This window comes from Carassius auratus, chromosome 34 (genome assembly GCF_003368295.1).
Source record: "Carassius auratus strain Wakin chromosome 34, ASM336829v1, whole genome shotgun sequence".
NCBI classification, from domain to species: Eukaryota; Metazoa; Chordata; class Actinopteri; order Cypriniformes; family Cyprinidae; genus Carassius; species Carassius auratus.
In genome coordinates, this window is record NC_039276.1 from 19,969,640 (window position 1) to 19,991,341 (window position 21,702).

General features: G+C 36.7%; 1 protein-coding gene across 1 annotated transcript; it reads left to right on the forward strand.

Moving 5' to 3' along the window:
* Positions 1–4,575: 4,575 nt before the first annotated feature.
* LOC113053476 (5-hydroxytryptamine receptor 1F-like) lies at positions 4,576–17,992 on the forward strand. The gene is made up of 3 exons (XM_026218548.1): positions 4,576–4,724; positions 12,947–13,074; positions 14,840–17,992. The coding sequence occupies exon 3, from the start codon at positions 14,842–14,844 to the stop codon at positions 15,904–15,906; it is 1,065 nt and encodes a 354-aa protein (XP_026074333.1). The 5' UTR covers positions 4,576–4,724; positions 12,947–13,074; positions 14,840–14,841; the 3' UTR covers positions 15,907–17,992.
* The last annotated feature ends 3,710 nt before the right edge of the window (positions 17,993–21,702 follow it).

The window sequence follows — 21,702 nt, forward strand, 5'->3', positions numbered from 1 at the left end:
TTCATACATGCACACACATGATTCATAAATACACACACAGGATACACAAATGCGCACAAAATTTACAAATGCACACACAAAATTTAAAAAGCACAGAAGATTCACAAATGCATACAAAATTCAGAAATGCACACAAAATTCAGAAATACACACACAATTCAGAAATGCAAACAACATTTACAAATGCACTCAAGATTCACAAATGCACAGGACAAGATTCAGAAATGTATTTCTGATGCACACACACATATATCTTGATTTACTGCTTGCGGTCTGTGAACTTCACTGCATTTGTGTGTGAATTTTGAGACTCCTCTGACTTGGCTCGACACACAAATGCTTTTTTTTAAACAGGGAATGATCAGCAACCAATCAGATATCTCCCTTGAAAAGCGTTTCACGTGAAAAAAATCTCACATGAAAGCGTTCACACAGTGCGATATGCGATATGAAAATACAGATGTTTAGATTACTATTCAGGTTTATTTTTTATTCATTTTTTACAAAATATAAATGTAAAAATGTCTCAGTACATATAGCCCAGACTGTGACTGCAGAAAAAAAGTGAGTCATTCACTGAGGAAAGTGAGTAGTTCGCTGATTGGCTTTGGGTAAACAATCGCCCACCTGGGGTGCATTCTTGTGATTGGCTCAAACCAGGGAGATATCTGATTGGTTGCAGATCATTCCCTGTTTAAAAAAAGGCATTTGTGTGTCGAGCCAAGTCAGGGGAGTCTCAAAATTCACACACAAATGCAGTGAAGTTCACAGACCGCAAGCAGTTTGTAAATCCATATATATGTGTGTGTGCATTAGAAATACATTTCTGAATCTTGTCCTGTGCATTTGTGAATCTTGAGTGCATTCGTAAATGTTGTTTGCATTTCTGAATTGTGTGTGTATATCTGAATTTTGTGTGCATTTCTGAATTTTGTATGCATTTCTGAATGTTCTGTGCTTTATAAATGTTGTGTGTGCATTTGTGAATTTTGTGCGCATTTCTGAATTTTGTATGCATTTCTGAATGTTCTGTGCTTTATAAATGTTGTGTGTGCATTTGTGAATTTTGTGCGCATTTGTGTATCCTGTGTGTGTATTTATGAATTATGTGTGTTCATGTATGAATTCTATGTGTGCATATGTGAATGAAGTGTGTGCATTTATCTTTATTGAGACTCTTCTGGCTCCATATCGGTCTGCACAGTCGATCACACACTGTTCTCAAACAGGTTTTGGTCAGACAAATAGTCCCACCCCAAACTCACACCATTGGTGGAGTCAAAGGGTGCCTCTCAAATGCAAGGCTGCATCTTAGTAAAACTAAATATCTCATTATCGAAGGTCGTCTCAATTTAGAGGATCCTTGGAAGGCCACCTTCATTTCTTTTGAATCAAGTGTATCCTTTGCATTCCTCCGATCACTCACAATACTTCACACACAATCTGAAAAAAAAAAGAAAGAAAATGAGTTGCACTGAACTTTTTATAAAATGCAAGGCAAGAATTTATTTTGTTGTTGTCGTTGTAAGGTTAATCACATTACTCTGAACTGTCTGTGACAAACAATTCTCCTTCATTTCAGGTTTGATAAACAATTCAGGTTTAATAAAGGTTTTTAAAAAGTATATTTTCTAAATTAATTTTTAAATAGCATTTTTGTGCCATGACAAAAATTGTGTAACTCTGTATCACAAATATACTAGACAGTCTCATAGGAATTAATGCTGAGGAGGTATGTGTGCTTTTAAAGTGCTAATATAATTTTAAAGCACTAATTTGTACCTTTAAGATACTAATATGTTCAATTTAGGGTAAATAAGGTACAAAGATGTACCTTTTAGTGTACCGTCTCAGTGAGAGCTTTGCACTATTTTTTCTGAGACCCTAGGACTAGTGAGGACACAGTCTTTGGTTTGAGAAGCACCCATCCTTGCTGCGGTCTGCTGGTCAGGACAAAACAAAGAGAACGGAAAGAGCAATATTTTAATAGCATCCCCAGAGACACAGGGTTTCACGTTTTAAAGGAAAATCAGTATGAATCTCATCCTTGAATATTAAGCGGAGATTGGAGAAAGCATCTTCACATCAAGAGCACACTTCACCTCTATTTTCAATGTGTCTTTTTGATTCCCCAAAATTGACTTTCAGTAGGTTGGCTTTTACTTTTTTCAAGCAGCCTAAACAATTGATTTTCCTCTGTCCAAAAAAATTCCTTCATAAACCCATATATCAAAAACTGTACGTTTTGCCCCTCGCTCAAACCATTTAAATCATACTGCAGAGACAGTGTACGGTCAGGGAAATGGTTTCTCAGCATATACCAACAGAGAAAATGTGTCCATTGTTCAGAGTTAGCATTATTTGCATGTGCCTACCTCTCTTTATGCAACAGTTCCCAGATACTTGTCACAAACCTAAGGGCTTAGCAAAGATGAAAGGACTGACTTCAGAGAGAGACAGTATTCCCCAAACTCTGGGTCTGAAAATGCCTCAATACCTGACAAAAACAGTAAGGGAAAGAGAAATGATCAAAACGCATCTGTGGCTGGCTGCATAATGCGTGCTTCTGTATTAGCAATTGACTTCATTGAGACAGAGCACCCAGCAGGTGGCTGAAACAGAGAACAAACCTCCTTGATCCAGAATAGCCTGTTTTGTTACTGTTGCTGCTCTTTTGTTATTAAAGGGATAGTTTGCCTTCAGTTGCTGGTCCACATTGACTTGCATAGTATTTTTTTTTTTGCATACTATGGAAGTCAATGGGGACAAGCAACTGAAGGTGAACTATCCCTTTAAAATGATGTGGCAATTTTCTATTTGTGTTAAAAGCCTTCAGTTTTATAAAGAAACATCATTCTAGCAACTTTTATCCTACACTATCAAAATGTCAGTCTAGTGCCATCCATTTCTTTGCTCCAGGCTAAAACTACTGGGTTAAAATTAGAACCATTTCGCCCTTGTGTCCTTTAAAACCTGCATGATTTTCTTCTGGAAGACAAAGGATTTTTTTTCTCTCTTTTTTTTCCTGTGTGTCCAGTATGTGAAGTTTTGGTGGTGCAAGGATGAGGTAAAGTCTGGTATCTTTGTTTGGATTGATCTCAATCATTTTGACATCGTGAGTTCTCTGAGACCACTGAGGCAGACCAGCACAATCAAGACTAGATCTAGATCACCTCAATGTCTGGTGGTTACAGCATGCATTACTTTCTCTGTAAAAGGAAAATATTGCCCTACCGAGCTCGAATTAGAGCTGATTAGAACTAGGCAAAAGCCAAGTGCTCATGGAGACAGCTGGGAATGCTAACTCAGCGGGACAGGGAGAGTGATCCTCTGGATGTTTTTGGATACTGCCTATTTAATTGGAGACATTTTACAGTTAACCAGCTAAAGAGGGAGGACGAGACCAATTTACTCATGAAAAAGGTCTTACTGTTGCATGCACAAAAAAAGTCAAAGGTCACTGACAGTGACAGCCTGACCTTTTCAGCATCCACAGCTCCGCTAATTAAATTCCTAAACCTTAATTTTTCGCTTTTTCTTCATTGTCTGAAAGGCAGCTTACAGTTTACTCACATATTCTATACTCTGGGTGAATGGAAACATATGCAAAATATGAACATATCTAAAAAAGGAAATATATTACTATACTATATTTAGCTTCTCATTGTAACTGTTGGGTTAAAAATAGGTCACCTAGCTATGGAAAAACTAATGTAGCCTAATTTAAATAGAAACCACAAAGGTAACATTGTTTACAAATAATAAATCATTCATTTCATTTCAAAGCATTTAACATAGAGGCAAACATATCTTAACTGAAGTAAAAAAAAAAAAAAAAAAAAAAAAAAAGATATGAGGAATTAATTTTCCTAAATCTTTTGAGATAAAAGACTTAAACTGTACTTTGGAAACTTTCAAAACTCTAAAATCAAGAAACTTCGCTATAGTATATTTTTTTTAAACAGTAATCTGCAAAAGTGATGTTCGTGTTCACTAAATTATGACTGTTTTTGCTCCTAAAAGCTTCCTAAAAATGAAAATGTACCCCATCGCGAAGCACCCCATTGGAAAAAATAATTAATAAAATCATATGATATGACTGCTGTAGACTGTCAGTGAGTTTATAGTAAAACAGCTATATTTTTGGATAGCTACTGCATCCTCAAGATGTGCGTTATTCTGTATCCGAGCCTTTCAAACACTTAAGAGTTCTGCTGTTTCATTACAAAATAAAAAATGTCTCATAAGTAAGACATTATTGAGTCATATATTTATCTAAACTACGGTGTAAAAAGCCATTGAAAAGGTAACTGCTAAAGCTCATTTGCACTCAGTTAAAAGCGCAAAACCGACCTCAGCTACAGTAAAAGTCATCGGTTGCGCCTTTGATGATTCTCTGAGTGATGTCAACGGAAAAGATCTAGTTTCTATTCTTTTGTTGTTTGAGAGAGAGCGAGAGAGAGAGAGAGCACATTATATATACCGTTTACTCAAACTAAAACTACCTGTATCAAGCAATGCACTCATTTACACAACTGAGTGTGCACGTGAGTATTAAATTGCGCGCTCTCGGCGCCTGGTCGATCCCGGTTGAATGTCAGTATGAGCGCGAGCGCTGCTCTGTGCGCCTGTGATAGACATTCATCTGTCTCGTGAGGAGAAACATCAAATTCCGGCGTGCGCTTCTAGAGGAATGCCATCACCTCAACAAATTGCATCTCAATGTAAGTCATTATTTCATTCTTGTATCAAGTTGTATCAAGTTTCAAGTTGTATCAAGTTCGTTGCATGGTAATGGCTTGTTGCAATATTGCAAAAATAAACAAGCTTATTAAGATACAGGTAGTTTTCAAACTCAAACGGATAAATACGCTTTTCAATTAAAAACGATGTGGTTAACAACAGTGCGAATCATTTAGTATCTTGCGGTATTATGTTATTTTCTGTTTCTAGCCCCTTCCCTTGTCTCGTGTAAACTAAAGAGTTTTACTAGACACATTATTTTATCAGATCAAATCTATCATTATCAAATTCTTGATCTGAATCATCGGGGGTTTTATGATTTATAGCACTGTTCAAGATGCATCTTTTATGAACAGTTTGATAGTGATTATGAATTTTGTCAGATAGCTATATGAGGAGAATGTGTGTTTTACAGATATATAGATATACATATATATCAATCACACACACATGCAATAATCAGTTCTACGTCATTAATATTACCTCTGCTGCATGTATAACAATAACAATAGACTGCAGTGAGTAATAAACACTAATTTGGTGTTTTTCCATAACCTTTTCTATTTATAACGATGTCTAAGTTCCACACCATGTCTCATTACCATACTGGCCCGATATGGGCAAATGTTGTTTTTGTTCATTAGCATATTAGCTGAGGACTTGATAAGTTGGTCTTCATTTTTTCCCCATCCGTGACATGCAAGTGATTGATGAAGGGCTTCATCATCAGTATCTTAAGGAAAGCCTCTATCTCAACATATGAGAACACTGTGTGAGTCATTATTTCATTTTCTTTACCATTATTGGAGGTTTCTGGTTCATCCTAGTTTTTGCTAGGTGCTGTTTATTGGCAAATACAGTTTTCTGTCATTAGCATATTGGCTGCTCACCTGATACTTTACCATTAGTTCTTTGCATTTTTCTCTCTTACCTGACATGCAAATGATGGATGAAAGGCTACCTCAGAATCCTCTGTATCTCACCGTTGTTTTAGAGAAAAGAAACAATTCTGGACAATTCTGGACTTCATCCAGTGACAGTGAGGCACAGTAACATATCTTGTGCAAGAGTCATTTGTCAGCAATAACAGATTTTTGCTCGGGAGCATTTTTCAGCATAGGTTTAGAGTGAGAGGAGTTTATGGACTTGGTCTTGTGATTTCACACCAGTCTGAGTCCCTGTTCTGAGAAGACTTGGATGCAGTCATGTGTTTAGTCTAGAGAAGTGTGTGGTAGAACCGTCTTGATGTGTGTTTTTGTTTGTTTGTTTGTTTGTTTGTTTTTCTTCTCACAGTGAACAATTTAGAAATTATCCATATGGATATTGCAGTTCTTGAAAATTGGGTAAAGGGAAATGTAAAGGGGCTTCATAGTATATATTTATATATAGGCTATATATTCTTCGTTCTAAGTGTGAAGAACAAAGGAACATTTTGTGCAAAAGAAAGATTCCATGGAATCTTGGAACCATATATTCCATATATTTTTTGCATTGTCATTTTCATTATTTTTTGCTGTTTAAATATTGGTTAAAAAAAGAGGTAAGAGTCAGGTTCCTACGTGACACCTTACCCCATATAGTAGGACGTGTTGTCATAAAATGTGACATCTAAATGTGTTCAGTGAACTGTATTGTTTTTCTTTGGGCAGTAATGATGGATGGAATATTCTAAAACTTTTTTTGTTTTTTGTTTTTTTTGAAAAGGTGAGCAGCCAGTGTTGTGCTAGAAAAAGAAATAATGTATACTGTTTACATTTCCTAAGGCCTTCATCTCACCAAATACTTCTAATGTTAGGCTGTTATCTGATCTCATGCAAAATCTTATCTAATGTTATCTGATCTTTGCGAAGCTAAAGTTTAAAAACCAGCAGGGATTAATGGGGGTTTTGTCACACAGCTCAGATGTATCCGGGTTATGTGGTTTCAGATCTGAAGATGTAGGAATTAGTGAGGACAAAAGCTATAAAGTGCCTCCCCTGAGACATCTTGGAAACTGCTTTTATGTGAGCAACAGGACAAATAGACTGTGTCCTCAGATAGAATAACAAAGATATTTTAGAAAAATGGCTGATGTGATGAGACAGGGTAATACAGTATAGCCATGTCTACTGTCTCAGTTCAAAACGTGTTTGCATTTGAGACAGAAGTTGCAAGACGTCTGCTTTGCATCCCTTTGATCCATATGGACCTGTTTAATATCATTTTGTCCCTCCATGGCTGGCATCATAGGAAGCATATTTTCCCATGAAGAGCTGTCTGAGAATGTAACAGAAATAGCATACAATCTCCAGGCATCTCTTTGAGTAACGTTAATTGTATTTTTAAGTGCTTCAGCTCAAGTTTTGACATTGTACTAACAAAGAAAAAGGGACTTCTTTCAACAGGAGACCCTTTAATGGTTATTCCTTTGACACAAAGAATGTCAGGTCAGCTATTTTTCTCCCATCTCAGACGGTGCATACGAGTGTATTGCAATCACTTTCATCAAAACACAGCTGAAGAAGTGCAAATGGTTCCAAACCATACAATAATTTGATATATGGAAACGGCTAAAATTAAAATGTTGAACAAGGACTTGAATAGACATTTTATGGTTTGCTTTTTGTGCATTTTGTAATCAAAACTACCTTGTTCCATGGCAAACAACAAATGAGGTTTGACATCAGCAGTGTTATGACCGATCATCATTGACGAATGCATTGTCGAAATGCAGCAAGTTTGAACGAGCAAATGTGCAAATCTGTGCTACATTTTGGTCTGTTATTCATATCATATCTATCATATGCTATCAGATTGCTTTATTATACTTTGACTGTGTTCTGTGACTGGATTCTCACTCACTTTTATTTAAATGGCAAAGACCGGTGAGTACATTATTCAAGATTCCTCCTTTTATGTTCCACAGAAGAAAAAAAGCCATGCATCTTTTGATCTTTGAAATGACACGAGGGTGGGTAAATGATGACAGAATTATCATTTTAATGAAGGTCATGGTACTGTATCTCCCCAAACCCCAAAATTATTCAACAAAGAAAACACGTTGCGAAGGAGCACGTCGTTCCCCTCAAGTGGTGAAGGAAATGATAAAGCAACAGTACAATGCTCAGGATACTTCATATTTGTGCTGCCACAGTATTTGTCCTTGAAATGCCTGGATCTTTGTGCTAGTAGAACACAGTTCCTGTTTCATTCAAGCAGATTACTCATTCAGTTATCATCAGGACTGCTGATTTTTGCCATTCTCTTATCATGGCAAGATATGCAAAATGTGGCTTTTAAATGAAAGCAGTAATGAAGCATGCATTTGATGGCATCCCTGCTTTCAAGTCAGTTTCTTAGTTCTTCATTTTCTCGTACACCCATTTTCCCAACTATATCACGCTTTGTGTAAGTACAGTCATTCTCAGTTCTGTCATATTTGGTGCTGCCCTGGCTCTGACGACATCACTCGTTATATTACACCAAGTGGCACTGTTATCTTTTTCCATTAGTACCTGCTGTGAAGAGGAAGTGTGTATTAAGCGTTCTCATCAAGCATGCCATTTTCAGACCCAGTGTTGAGAGGCAGCTCGCTCCAAAATGCAATTAGAGCTCTTTCTCGATTGCTTAGACATCAAGAGGTGGTGCATCTTGTCATCTCAAACTTCATTCATAGCTTACCATCTTAGAAATGTTAAAGTTTATACAGTTGATATCAAATATTGATGTATGCTGCATAAAGGCACCTTTTTGCTGAATCGCTCAGAATAATACTCGACTGATTTGCCTTTGGGAATTTCCAGCTGTTAGCGAAGGTCTTTCTTTGACATAAAAGCATCACTGATCATGTAAATTAAATAATTGAATGCCTATTTTAATATACAGATGATAAGCATGTTTTTTAAGGGGGGTTTTGGTCTTAAGCCTTTTTTTCCATCTGTAACAATATGAATGTTTGCTACAAACGCAGCTAAAAAATGGTGTTGTTTTATATTATTAGCAAGATATGGGGATATTTTTCTGCTTTTTTAGTGGAGTATTATCAGTAGGGAAAAATATTCAGCAGTTTTGCATTAACTCAACAGCAACTGATTTTAAAAAGATGTATGAAGTCACTTTTCTTATGTTCACACAGGTGTGGCTCATTAACTATGGACATAATCTGAAGTTGTCACAGTATTTTGTTATATTTTGAACATTACAGTATTGTACAATTTAAAACCTTTTGTGAAATGTTTTTCTTAAGCTGTCTTTATCTAAAATAAATAGCAATAAGCTTAATATGCTGTATTCTAATGTAATGACATTAGTGTTGTTTTAGTATTATTTTATATACTGTTATAGTATTTATACAAATTTTGAAATACCTTTTATTTTTTGTATTTATTTAAAAATATATATTTTTCTGGTTTATTTCAAACTTTTTTTTTTAAATACTGATTTTAATAGTTCTTGTTAACAATAACAAAACATACATGAATTATATATGGTTTTAATTTGCAAATACTCTAAGAAATCACTTTTTTGAGCTCATAAATATAAAAGTAAAACTTACATCGGTAATATTTATGAAAAAACAAGATAAAGACATAGAATCACAGACTGCAAATAGTGCAATAAATATTAGGCTAAATGTGTATTGAGAGCAACTTATCTTCAAAGTGCAGAAGGTTTCATGTCAAATGTTCCAGTTTTTATTCATTACTTGATCCTTGTTTACATGTTATTACATTTTTTGTCAATCATTTTGTGTGCCAGATGTTTGCTTTAAATATTCATACGTGTTTATGATTCTAACTAACTAATCTTTGGTGTGTAAAGTCTGATAATTGAATTAGAAATCCATGCTGTAGAAACTGTTGCAGTAAAAATGTATTTGATTTAACCGAAAACAAATGATTCCAGCATTCCGCAAAATGCTCATTCAGTGAATTAGATATGCATGTCATCCAACAAATAGAAAAAGCAACTGGCATCTGTCATTTTGCGTATGAAATGTGTTTGCACTTTGGGTCACACAGTTCATTTAGTCCATGAAATTGCATAGTCAGGTTACACTTGGCACCCCATAAAAGACTCTTATTATAACTGATAGAGTTTTGTTTTTGTGTGGGTGAATCTGTTGCTGTTTATGCATGTTTATTAGTCATGGATCTTGGAAAAACATATTGTGAAGAACATAATGTGGCCTTTGGCCTTTTATTTTAATACTATTATGCTGGTAATCAGTGTACAGTATTTTAAGGTTCAAAACAGATTGTAGTTTGTGTTAACATTACATAAAGACATGCAAAATATACAAACATTGGCATACATGAAACATTGTCAGTGCATTGTGTCAATACTTTGACAATCTGGATTGTCAAAAGCACTTTATAAATAAAGGTGACTTGACTTGACATTTTTTTTAAAGTGAGGATCTGGCAACCACAGTCACCTTCTTTTTTCACTTTATATTTAAAAGGAGTTTTTACATTGTCAAATTCAGGAATAAAAGTAAAAATGTAACATTTAGTTTCAGGAAGTTACTCTGCAAAAATATTGTAAATATTGCAACATTCTTCAGTGATGTTCTTATGTCTTTTTGTATTATTTCTGGCAGTGTCAGTGTACCCTAGAGAATCTCCACACAAGAGCGAACAGAGAGCATGTGGGGGGAGACAGTGATAACAAAGTAAAAAGAAGTTTGTTCTGTAGGACAGAACTGCTTAAGTTAGGAAGCGCAAAAACAGTAAAATGCAAGAAGACTCATGCGAAATGAATTATATTCTTATAGCGTAACCAAATTTTTATTTTGGTAGTCCTCAGACATACCTTTTAGGTTTTGTAACTATCAACAATGATGTTTTGCAGCTTTTAGTCTGTCTGTCTTGTGCTAATGTATAGTAAAGATGATAATATTCATATGCACGTTTCAGTTTTGAGGAAGTAAAAAAAAATAATGACTCATTTTGCATGTAGAGGCATTTTGTGGACTAAAATGCTGTTTAGTATGAGCATGTTTCTCCCTCTAACATCACCTGCAACTAGAATATCTAGAGAGAGCGATCCATTAACGTTCCCATTCATCTGAAAGGCAGTTGCTCAGTTGGCACATGCATCACCCAGGAGTACGTGAATTGAAATAATCTACATCTACTATCATGGAAACAGTTACTTTGGAGATTCAGGAAAATGATATCAAGAAACTGATTGGATGAGACCCATGCCCAAATGTTTCATTAGGAAACACCATACATGAACAATGAGGAGTGAACCAGAAAACTGTGATCGCCTGATGATTACATGAGATCAGTGAAGAGTGTCGTCTGATCAATATAAGCAATTTAGCAATGTGGCCGAGTGTCACTGAGCTAAATAACTCCACTAGCTGCAGGAACAACTAAATCCTTTTGTTGAGAGCCTGTCCTAATGTCTGGTGCTTTAATAGACAGATTGGAAGAATCAACATAATCATTTGTTCTATTCTATTTCTGACTGTTTCAGGTTATACATTGGAAAGGAATAATTTGTTAATAATAAAAATTTTGAATCAATCAATCAATATATATACACACACACACACACACACACACTGGCCACTTTATTAGGTACACCTTGCTAGTACCGTGTTGGACCCCCTTTTGTCTTCAGAACTGCCTTAATTCTTTGTGGCATAGATTCAACAAGGTGTTGGAAACATTCCTCAGAGATTTTGGTTTCAGATTGGCATAATAGCATCTCGCAGTTGCTGCAGATTTGTCGGCTGCACATCCTGAATTTCCCGTTCCATCACATCCCAAAGTTGCTCCATTAGATTGAGATCTGGTGAGTGTGGAGGCTATTTGAGTAAAGTGAACTTATTGTCACGTTAAAGACACCAGTCTGAGATGATTTGAGCTTTGTGACATGGTGCATTATCCTGCTGGAAGTAGCCATCAGAAGATGGGTATACTAGTCATAAAGGCATGGACATGGTTAGCAACAATGCTCAGGTAGGCTGTGGTGTTTAAACGAATTTCAATTGGTACTAAGGGGCCCAAAGTGTGCCAAGAAAACATCCCCCACACCATTACACCACCAGCAGCAGCCTGACCCGTTAAGACAAGGCAGGATGGATCCATCCTTTCATTTTATGACCACACCATCTGAATGTCACAGCAGAAATCATCAGACCAGACAACGTTTTCCCAATCTTCTAATGTCCAGTTTTGGCGAGCCTCTGTTTCCTGTTCTTATCTGACAGGAGCATCACTCGGTGTGGTCTTCTGCTGCTTGTTGCTCATCTGCTTCAGGGTTCGACGTGTTGTGTGTTCAGAGATGCTATTCTGCATACCTTGGTCGTAACAAGAGGTTACTTGAGTTACTGTTGCCTTTCTATCATTTCTAATCAGTCTGCCCATTCTCCTCTGACCTCTGACATCAACCAGACATTTTCCTCCCAACAACTGCCGCTCACTGGATATTTTCTCTTTTTTGGACCATTCTCTGTAAACCCTTGAGATGGTTGTGCGTGAAAATCCCAATAAATATTCCCATGTAAAGAGAGATTCCACAACAATTAGCTTAAATCTACCAGTTCTTCAGATAAACTGACCTTACATCTAAAACAATCTGACTAATAGACTAACATCATCATGTTGGCAGAGAAAGAGCTTCTAGAGTGTTTGAAATCAATTGTTGTTGAATAGCTCTGGCCTTTTGGTCAGAAAGTCCATCCCCATGAGTCTCTATGACAACCATATTCTCAAAGCCAGCACTAATACAAACACACTGCCAGCATGTGATGAAGAGTGCATCCGTACAACCATTTGTGTTACCCACTCTCACACTTTTAAGCTCATTGCATAGGTATACAATGTATGTGTGCATGTGTGAATATTATAACATATTGTATATTCTATTCATCAAATAATCTTTAAAAAATTGCAGATTGTGAAAAAGACATCAAATGCACAAGTTCAAGGGACAGTCATAAACAGCTGATACTTGATGTAATGAAAATCAGCACGTTCAGTCAAATTCCTCGCTGTACTGAATAGAAAACATCCTGCGAGCTCTCATGTGGCTTTCTCCGGCCCGTTTTCCTTTTAAAAGACAGCGATTCAGATGCTCTTCAGAAAAAATCATATTCCTCTTTCATCAATGATTTCAGCAGCAGTCATAACATCTATTCCCTCCCGTGTTCTGCAAGGACAATCTGACAAACTCTCCTTTGACATTAACACTCCTTTTGATCTTTCAGATGATTTGTGGCGAATGATGGAATAGACCACCATGGTCAAGATCTCTGAACACAATGCTGGGATGACGTGCAGCTCGATGAACACACACAGACAGAAGCTGTCAGATGAATAAGCAGCACTTCTACAGGTATGAATAGTGAAAAGCCCTTCATGATATTTCAATAGAGTAAACCAGGTGAACTCGGAAGTGTTCCCCAGTGAATAAAAGAGGCCACACAAGAAATGTCCACATTATTTAATGCCCATGAAGGCCATTAGGTTTATGCTTTCTTGTTATATAACTCACACTGTAATAGTTATCCGTTGATTTCTATTTAGACAAAAATGAAATGTTTGATGACTTGGGGAGAATTAGTGAGAATGCTTCTTAGAATGAACAAAACTGATAACTGGTGAGTCATTAAAAGTGTGATTTTTAATGACTCACTAAAGTTTCTGTTTTATTTCAAGCTTTCTGCGCATCATAACATTTGATAGCAAGCTCAAAACCTTACATTTATTGTAAAATAAGGTGTGTGTGTGAAGCCGATTTCATTCCTGCTACATCAGTAGTTGCTACATTTCAGTTCAAAGAAAAAGTTTTTCAAAGAAAAAGTAAAACAAGTATTATTAGAGTATGTTTTATAAGAAATGTTGTTTCAGTCTTCACATTTATTTCAGTATGTTACGTGACTTTTATCTGTCGTATTTACTCTACTTGTAAATCTTAAAGCAAATCTAAATGAAAGTTTGCTGAAAAGGCCATCAAAGATGTAGATGAGTTTGATTGTGCATCTTGAACAGATTTAGAGAAATTTAGCATTTCATCAGTTAAGGCACACCGAGTCAGAAATTTTTGTCCGAAATTTTCGCACGTTAAAAAAGAAATACGATCTCACATTCTGTCAATCACGTTTACACACTGCCTCCAAAACTTTCGTCCTGATCGAGTTCGATTTTCAGTGTTTTTGACATCCGTAGCAAGCATTTTCAATTCAATTCAATTCTGAGAGGTGTTTTGACAATTCAGAGCCACCGTACAAGCAAGGCGTCTGACTAGTTGATCCAATTATTTTCGCTGCACAAAGCCCTGTATTGGTCCTTGCACACTGAGAAAACAATAATTGGGTGGTCTTCTTTTTAATATGTGGCCCCAGTATCACTAGCGAAGCATCAAACTGAGCCATTGACATCCTGAAGTAAACATTGGATAATCCCAAAGCTCCTTGATAAGCACGTGGACCTCTCCTTGGATTGGATGATGGATACAACATTTCCTCTTTCTTTTTCTCTTTTTAAAGAAAAGAGAGGCACAATTTAATTTAGACAATTTAGAGAACACAATCATCCTCACTGCTCAAAGACTGCATTTTGTATTGTTTTGCGGATTCTTTCACAGCAGATTAATTAACACGCATCAGTGTGCAAGGTTTGTGTGCGCGACACATTTTTAGGATGACGAATACGAAAAAAGCATATGAAAATTTCTGACTCAGTGTGCGAGGAACTTTACTCCCCAGTGGATCCTCTGCAGTGAATGAAGCCGATGAAAACATCACAATTATCCACAAGCAATCCACACCACTCCAGTCCATTACACTGGAGAAATGATGCTGAAAATTCAAATTAGAAAAATATATTCAAATAGAAAAGAGTTCTTTTAAATTAAAATTGTCATTTTTAATAAAGTCTATCAGGTAATACATAAACACACTGAAATAAACCAATCGACTCCAAGTTGGAAACTTGGAGTAAATATTCTGTAAATATTTCGTTTACATTGAATAACTAATCAGCTTAGTTTAATTTTCAGTTTAATGCTCATTTATGTATCATATACTCTATACAGAACTCACCAGCAGATTTTTTTTTTGTCCTGTCTTGGTGATTCTGTTTGTCCTGTTCTGTCCTAGGCATGAATTCAAATGAAACACATACAGACACATGGGGCGTGATTGTCCTCTCCCTCACGCTTTCGTTTCTTGCTATACTGACGATGGCCATGAACTGCTTGGTCATTACAGCCATCATCGTCACACCCAAGCTGCACCATCCTGCAAACTATCTCATTTGCTCACTGGCCGTGACTGACCTTTTGGTGGCCATATTAGTCATGCCCTTCAGCATTGCCTACATTGTGATGGAGACATGGGTCATGGGTGAAGTCATGTGCAACATCTGGTTAATCGTGGACATAACCTGCTGCACGTGCTCCATCCTGCACCTCGCGGCCATCGCTGTGGACCGATACCGTGCCATTACAGACGCCGTGGAGTATTTGAGAAAGAGGACGTCTCTACGAGCCGCCATCACGATCATTGTGGTGTGGCTCCTCTCGATAATAGTCTCTCTGCCGCCAATGCTATTGAGAGGCCACCAAGAAAATGAGTGCATCATTAAACATGACAACATTGGCTCTTTGCTTTACTCCACGTTCGGAGCTTTTTACATCCCGCTAATACTCATTATCATTCTTTACTACAAGATCTACCAGGCAGCAAAGACTCTTTACAAAAGGAGAGCCAGCTGCTTCAACAAGCCAGAGATAAATGGACACATGCTTCCCAAGTGCAGCGACCAGGAGCCCACATCCCCGGACACCCTAAGCCCTCCGGAGAAATCAGTGTCTGAACCCTCCACCGAAGGCGAAAGAGTGTGCATCGCTGGGAAAAGCCCAAAGACTCGGTCTTTCAGAGAACGGTCCATCAGGAAAAACCGCATCTCCAGCACGCATGAAAGGAAGGCCGCCACCACTCTGGGACTCATTATTGGGGCTTTTGTCATCTGCTGGCTGCCGTTCTTCATCCATGAGGTGATTGTTAACATGTGTGCGTCCTGCACTCCATCTCCTCAGATGACCAACTTTCTGACTTGGCTGGGATATCTGAACTCTCTCATCAACCCGCTGATTTACACCATCTTTAACGAGGATTTCAAAAGGGCTTTCCAGAAGTTAATCAAGTGCAAGAATTATCTCTAACACCAATGAAGGGATTGCAAAAAAAAAAAAGAAAGAAAAAAAAGAAAGAAAACCTTCAAAGAACTTAAAGGGGACATATGAAGCACTTTTACAAGTTGTTTGAATTGAAATGTGTGTTAGCAGTGTGTGTACACAACCACCCTATAATGATAAAGACACAGGCAGGTTTTTCTTTTTTTTTTCTGCTTAAATCTTTACCCCTTTATCAAATCGAGCCTATCTCAGATGCCTGTCTTTGTGACATCACACAGACCCAGGCCCCTCCCTCAATAGTTTGATTGACAGAAGTGTGTCAGCACCGACTGGACTGGTGTTTTACCTTAGACTGCCCTGAGTGACTGTCATCAGTCCACCATTGTTTCACCGCCGGAGCAGATGTAGACAAGAATACCTCCTAAGTGTTCTGTTGTTGAATGTAATAATGAACCCAGCAGTCGTCATTTACTCCCGACACCTTGAAGACGCAGTGGATTCATGTTACATTTGTTTGTGAAGGGAATGCAGCCCCAATCTACATAAATGCATCTATGTTTGCACAAATCATTCGTGATCTAGCTTTACCAACAGAAGGAGTGTAAGGTCTTTTAATTAATCTTTGCCAATCGTCTTTCCTTAATACTGTACTAATTAGCAAGTTTCATGATTAATGCAGCTAAAGTAAACAGTCCCTCAGAGAGCAGCTTGAAGAGAGGGGCGTGGTCAGCAGAGCTCATTAACATTTAAAGGAAAATGCTACAAAACGGCGTGCTCTGAAAAGAGCTGTTTTGTTGGCATCCTATTACTCCTTTAATTAATTCAAGCCATTATTCTGCACAGTTAAATATTGGTCTTTTAAATTAAATGTTTTGTTTAAATTGATTCCATGCAACAATTAAATGTAACTAAAACTGAACAACGTAAAACCAAAACATTTTTCGAGAGTAATATGAAATACCTGCAACAAACTGTGTCATTTCAGTAGATGTGAGGAAGGAAAAAACTGCCACTTTTATACATTTTCACAAATGTCTTATATTTAGAGAGAAATCCATATATGCAACTCGATTACTTAGAGCTGAACAATATTTTAGTGGGTTTTAATATTATAGATTTCAAACAGACCTTTTGTATGTGAAAAACATACTATTTTTCATAAGAGGAAGAAATTCAGTGTAACACTTTACAAAAATGTCCCATTTAGTTGACATTAGTTAATGTATCAACAATAGCTAACAATGAGCAAGACATTTGGAAAAGTATTTATTAATCTTGGTTAACATTATTTAATTAAAATACAGCTGTTCATTGTTGGTTTACGTGAACTCAAGTTCATGAAATAATATTAACAGATACGACTTTAGTTTTTAATTTATTAGTCAATGCTGAAAATAACATTGATTGCTGTTAGTTCAAAAAATACAGATAACTAATGTACCCACTGTTAACAAAATATTGTAAAGTGTTACTAAATTCAGTGTACAGCCCATTACATAAATATTTAGCCATATTAAGGGCAAAAATATACTGTATGTAGATTGGAACATTGCACTTGCATTTAATTAAAATTGCACTAGCAGTTAAATGCTTGGACACACTTGACTGATCTCATGTTTCTGATGGTCTTCATCAGAAGAAAACTTCCCATAATGTTATTGTTTTAATGGCTATACATGTGAGGGAGTGTCCAGATGTTTCACTGGTGCATTACACAAACAATGGAAAGGTTTATTATTAGACACTTCTTGCATTTGGGCTTCTGCTGTAAATTTGTTAGGCAAATCTGTTGTGCATTTGTCTATTTCTTTCGTAAGAATGTTACTCTGATGTTTTCTCTGATAAGACTCATGTGTGTTTCTCCAAATTATATTGAGACCAAAGACACAAACAGAGAATTAATTCACATATAATCTTTTAGAAACATGATTGGAGAAGGGCCCGTGATGTACAAAACATTTGATCTCATAATGTAGCTATCTGTTGTTCATATTATTAAATGTTTTGCATAATGTACAATATGTTGATTATACTGATTATATTATATAAAGTGAAGTATGACCACATATTTCTAAACTTTAAACAAAGGTAAGCAAGTTGTACAAGATGTTCAGCAAATGTTGTAGCATTAAATGATTTTATAAAAATGTTATGCTCATGTTTTCTTGCATTCAATTAAAACTGGTGCATAACATCCTGTCGTCCCCTTTACCATTTCACACTGTAATAATTCCATTAAACATAACACAGTTACTCTCATACAGTTCATATTCAGAAATAGACATATTCAGACTATCATTGCTGTTGGTACGTCACACTAAATAACTCCAGCGTAGAGCTACAAGTCACAGTCATTTTAGAGAGTTTTGTTTTGATACTTCATTTGCTTCATTAAACTGATTCAGTGTTTTGTTTGAGTCATCATCACTCAAAAGTATTCCCAGAAGTCTCCACATCACATTTGACACCCTTAATTACATCCTAATCGTGTTTGTGCTTGTTAAACACCAGCTGATTTTTGATTTTTGTATTCAAAAAAATCTAAATGCTTCTTCAAAACGGTACTAGCTACATGAAATATGGAGTAGCACCGAGCACCATCACTTTCAAATAGTGCTCCGGTTCATCATTAGAATTGCCATGGCCTTTGTGCGACAAACTCAGTTTATCTCAAGCTACTCCAGGGTTGATTTGCTCATGTGTGACTCTTGCTGCCTGTCTCCGTATTTTGCACCATCCATTTCCCTCGTGTTTTAACAAGATGTCCGGTTCCTGCAGATGAAAAGCAGCCCCTCAGCAAGAGGCTGCCACCACCGTACTTCACAATGAACAACTGTATGTGCTTTCTGAGGTGTAGGAAGTGTCAGATTTGCACATACGACTTTGAATTCGGGATTAACGAGCTCTATCTCCGTCACATCAGACCGTACTATCTTTTCCCACACTGCGGCTAGGTCACTATTAATGTTTGTTCTGCACGGTTCTGTCGAAGTAATGGTTTTTTCGGCTGTCCTGAATCACTGGCCAGTGTTATTCAAAGCTTTTAATGTGGTCAGGCTGTTTTGATGTCATGTTCACTTCCTGATAACTCCTCATATTAATACTGCCCACTGCAGACATTAGGATATTGTAGGCTATTTTGTCCTAAAAATAACTATTGTATTGAACATTTTATTAGGAATGCTCTTCAGCTGCACATTTTCCTACCTGAATAATGAATATCTTTGTGGTTTTTACACAGGAACAGGTAGTTATTTTAATTATTCACAGGAGATGCAAGTGTAAGGTGGCTGTGTTCTCATTAGGCCCATTTATTTTTTATATGTGAGTGTGTGGAGCTGCTGTAACACTGGGGTTCAATATTTCAGCACTTCAAGGTATTTTTCTTTCCTTTTTTTAAAGAAAAACAACACATTACAATAATTTGGGTTTCAGGGATTAGAAATAACATTACAGAGAGCTTCAGGTTTTGTAATTGTGTGCCTCGAGAGGACTGGAGAATGAATATCTTACTGTGCACAATCAACCTGATATCATAGGAAAATATTGCTACTTTATGGGGTGGAGATTTCATATGAATTTGTATGATACTAATCTTACACAAACAAAGTCTCTCCTTTGGGTCACGCTAATCTGCGGTGATTGGTCTCATTTCCATTGCATCAAGCCTGTGATGCCTGTTAAAGCCCCAAGTAAAGCAGCGTTTGTGAGCACAGTGCTGCTTTGTGTACAGTGTTACCGGGAAACAGCTATATTTACTGCTCCAAAAGCGGCATTTAGTGGCAAAAAATAGGAAAAAAATTTGCATTTTCATTCAGACCAACGCGAAAAGATCAACAAGTGGGCGTGCATTATGCTAATATTTCATGATGACATAAACGGCTTGGGATTCCTTTTAAAACAACTCTCAATGATTCAGAGTCGACTCTTTCTTTTATACGCGGTGTACTCTCAGATTTAAAACTTTGCAGGATGCTTACACATTGCAAGAAAGGTCATTTTCAAAATCCATATTGGGGCACTTTAAACTAAGCTTGAAGGTCCACCCCATAACATAAACATCACTGAGGCTTAAATGAATAATTTGCTGGAAATGTACTCACCCTCAGGTCATCTGTAGAATAGTTTGTTTCTTCATCAGATATTTATCACCACATCACCTGCTCGCCAATGGATCCTCTGCAGCGAATGGGTGCCGTCAGATTGAGAGTCCAAACAGCTGATAAAAACACTAGTTAAAATACAAGTCCTTAAAAAAGTCCTTAATCCATCAAAATGAAAATGGTCTCTCTTCGTTCATGAAGTCTGAAAATGTTTTCACTTCACAAGACATTAACTGATGGACTGGAGAGTTGTGGATTACTTGTGGATTATTGTGATGTTTTTATCAGCTGTTTAGACTCTCAATCTGACGGCACCCATTCACTGCAGAGGATCCATTGGTGAGCAAGTGATGTTGTGCTTCATTTCTCAAAATATGTTCTGGTGAACAAACAAACTCATTTACATCTTATGTGGCCTGAGGACAAGAACATTTTCAACAATTTTTCATTTTTTTGTTGAACTAATCCTTTATGTTGTACAAAAATATACAAATGACTTTCTACCAGTTCAAACAAATTAGCCACCAATTTGCCAAGACATTACATAGTTCTGAATCGCCATGAGATTGTGTGGACACAGCACACTTTCAACATGCGTTACTGGGAACTTCTTCAGTAGTTCACGGGAAACCTTGGTGGAGACATTGTTGGTTTGTGAACAAAAGACATAAAACAACAAGCTGCTTATTCTCTGTCTCGCCTCAGCATTCATTTAAAACCTTTATATTTTTGAAATTTTGTTCAAACTGTTAAAAATCAGCTGACATTAGCGACCTAAACAATAACCGCCCAGTCAAAATGGACTTACAGTACTTTGCAAAACCTTTTATCTAACCAGTGCTTCTACCCTCCTCTCTCTTTTTATAACACAAAAATGCATTTCTAAACCCAAATATGTGACCACAAGGGTTAATTTTTCCAAATGGAGATTTATACATCATCTGAAAGCTGATAAATAATTTTTCCGTTGATGTATGGTTCCTCACACATTACACATAACATCTGCATCCTGTGCAGTTCTACAGAGGCTTAATTTATCTACAATATATTTGTTTATTGTTGCTGAGACTTATGCCTATTTGACAACAGGCATTTACATTTTCTAGATTTATTCATCATGTCTGCATGCGATGTTGCAAGGCGAGCTCATCGGCTGCGGTTAATATGTTGTGCCATTAGACATGTATCGTGCGAAACAACAGTGCTGTGGTTGGCTAATCTCACAATCATGGGCTCAAATGATGATTAAGGCACCAGGGTTGCAAAAAGCTTCTCAACAGCATGCAAAAGTCTTATAATGTTCAAACCTAAGACTGTTAACACTGTAACACTGCCATTTTCATTTTAGATGTACTGATTAAGCTATTGAGTTTGCATGACAGTGAAGACTAACCAGAAATTCATGCATAGTGGTGTTCAAAAGTTTGAGACCACATGGAGTATCTGAGAATTTAAACATGGCATTAACCATTTATCTCATGGGATTAACTCAATTAAACATAATAATGAAACTTCATTCGTTTTTTTTTTTATTTATTTTTTTTACTTAAAACAAAGAAAAATCAAATAAAGAAACATTTCTAATTCACTAATCAAATGTGAACAGGGTAAAATAAATATTCAAATAAAAACCGATTCAAAATACTAATAAAAACTGTAATAGTATCTCAAAAACACTGGAATGACACTGCATGTGACTCATTTGTACACAGACAGATGT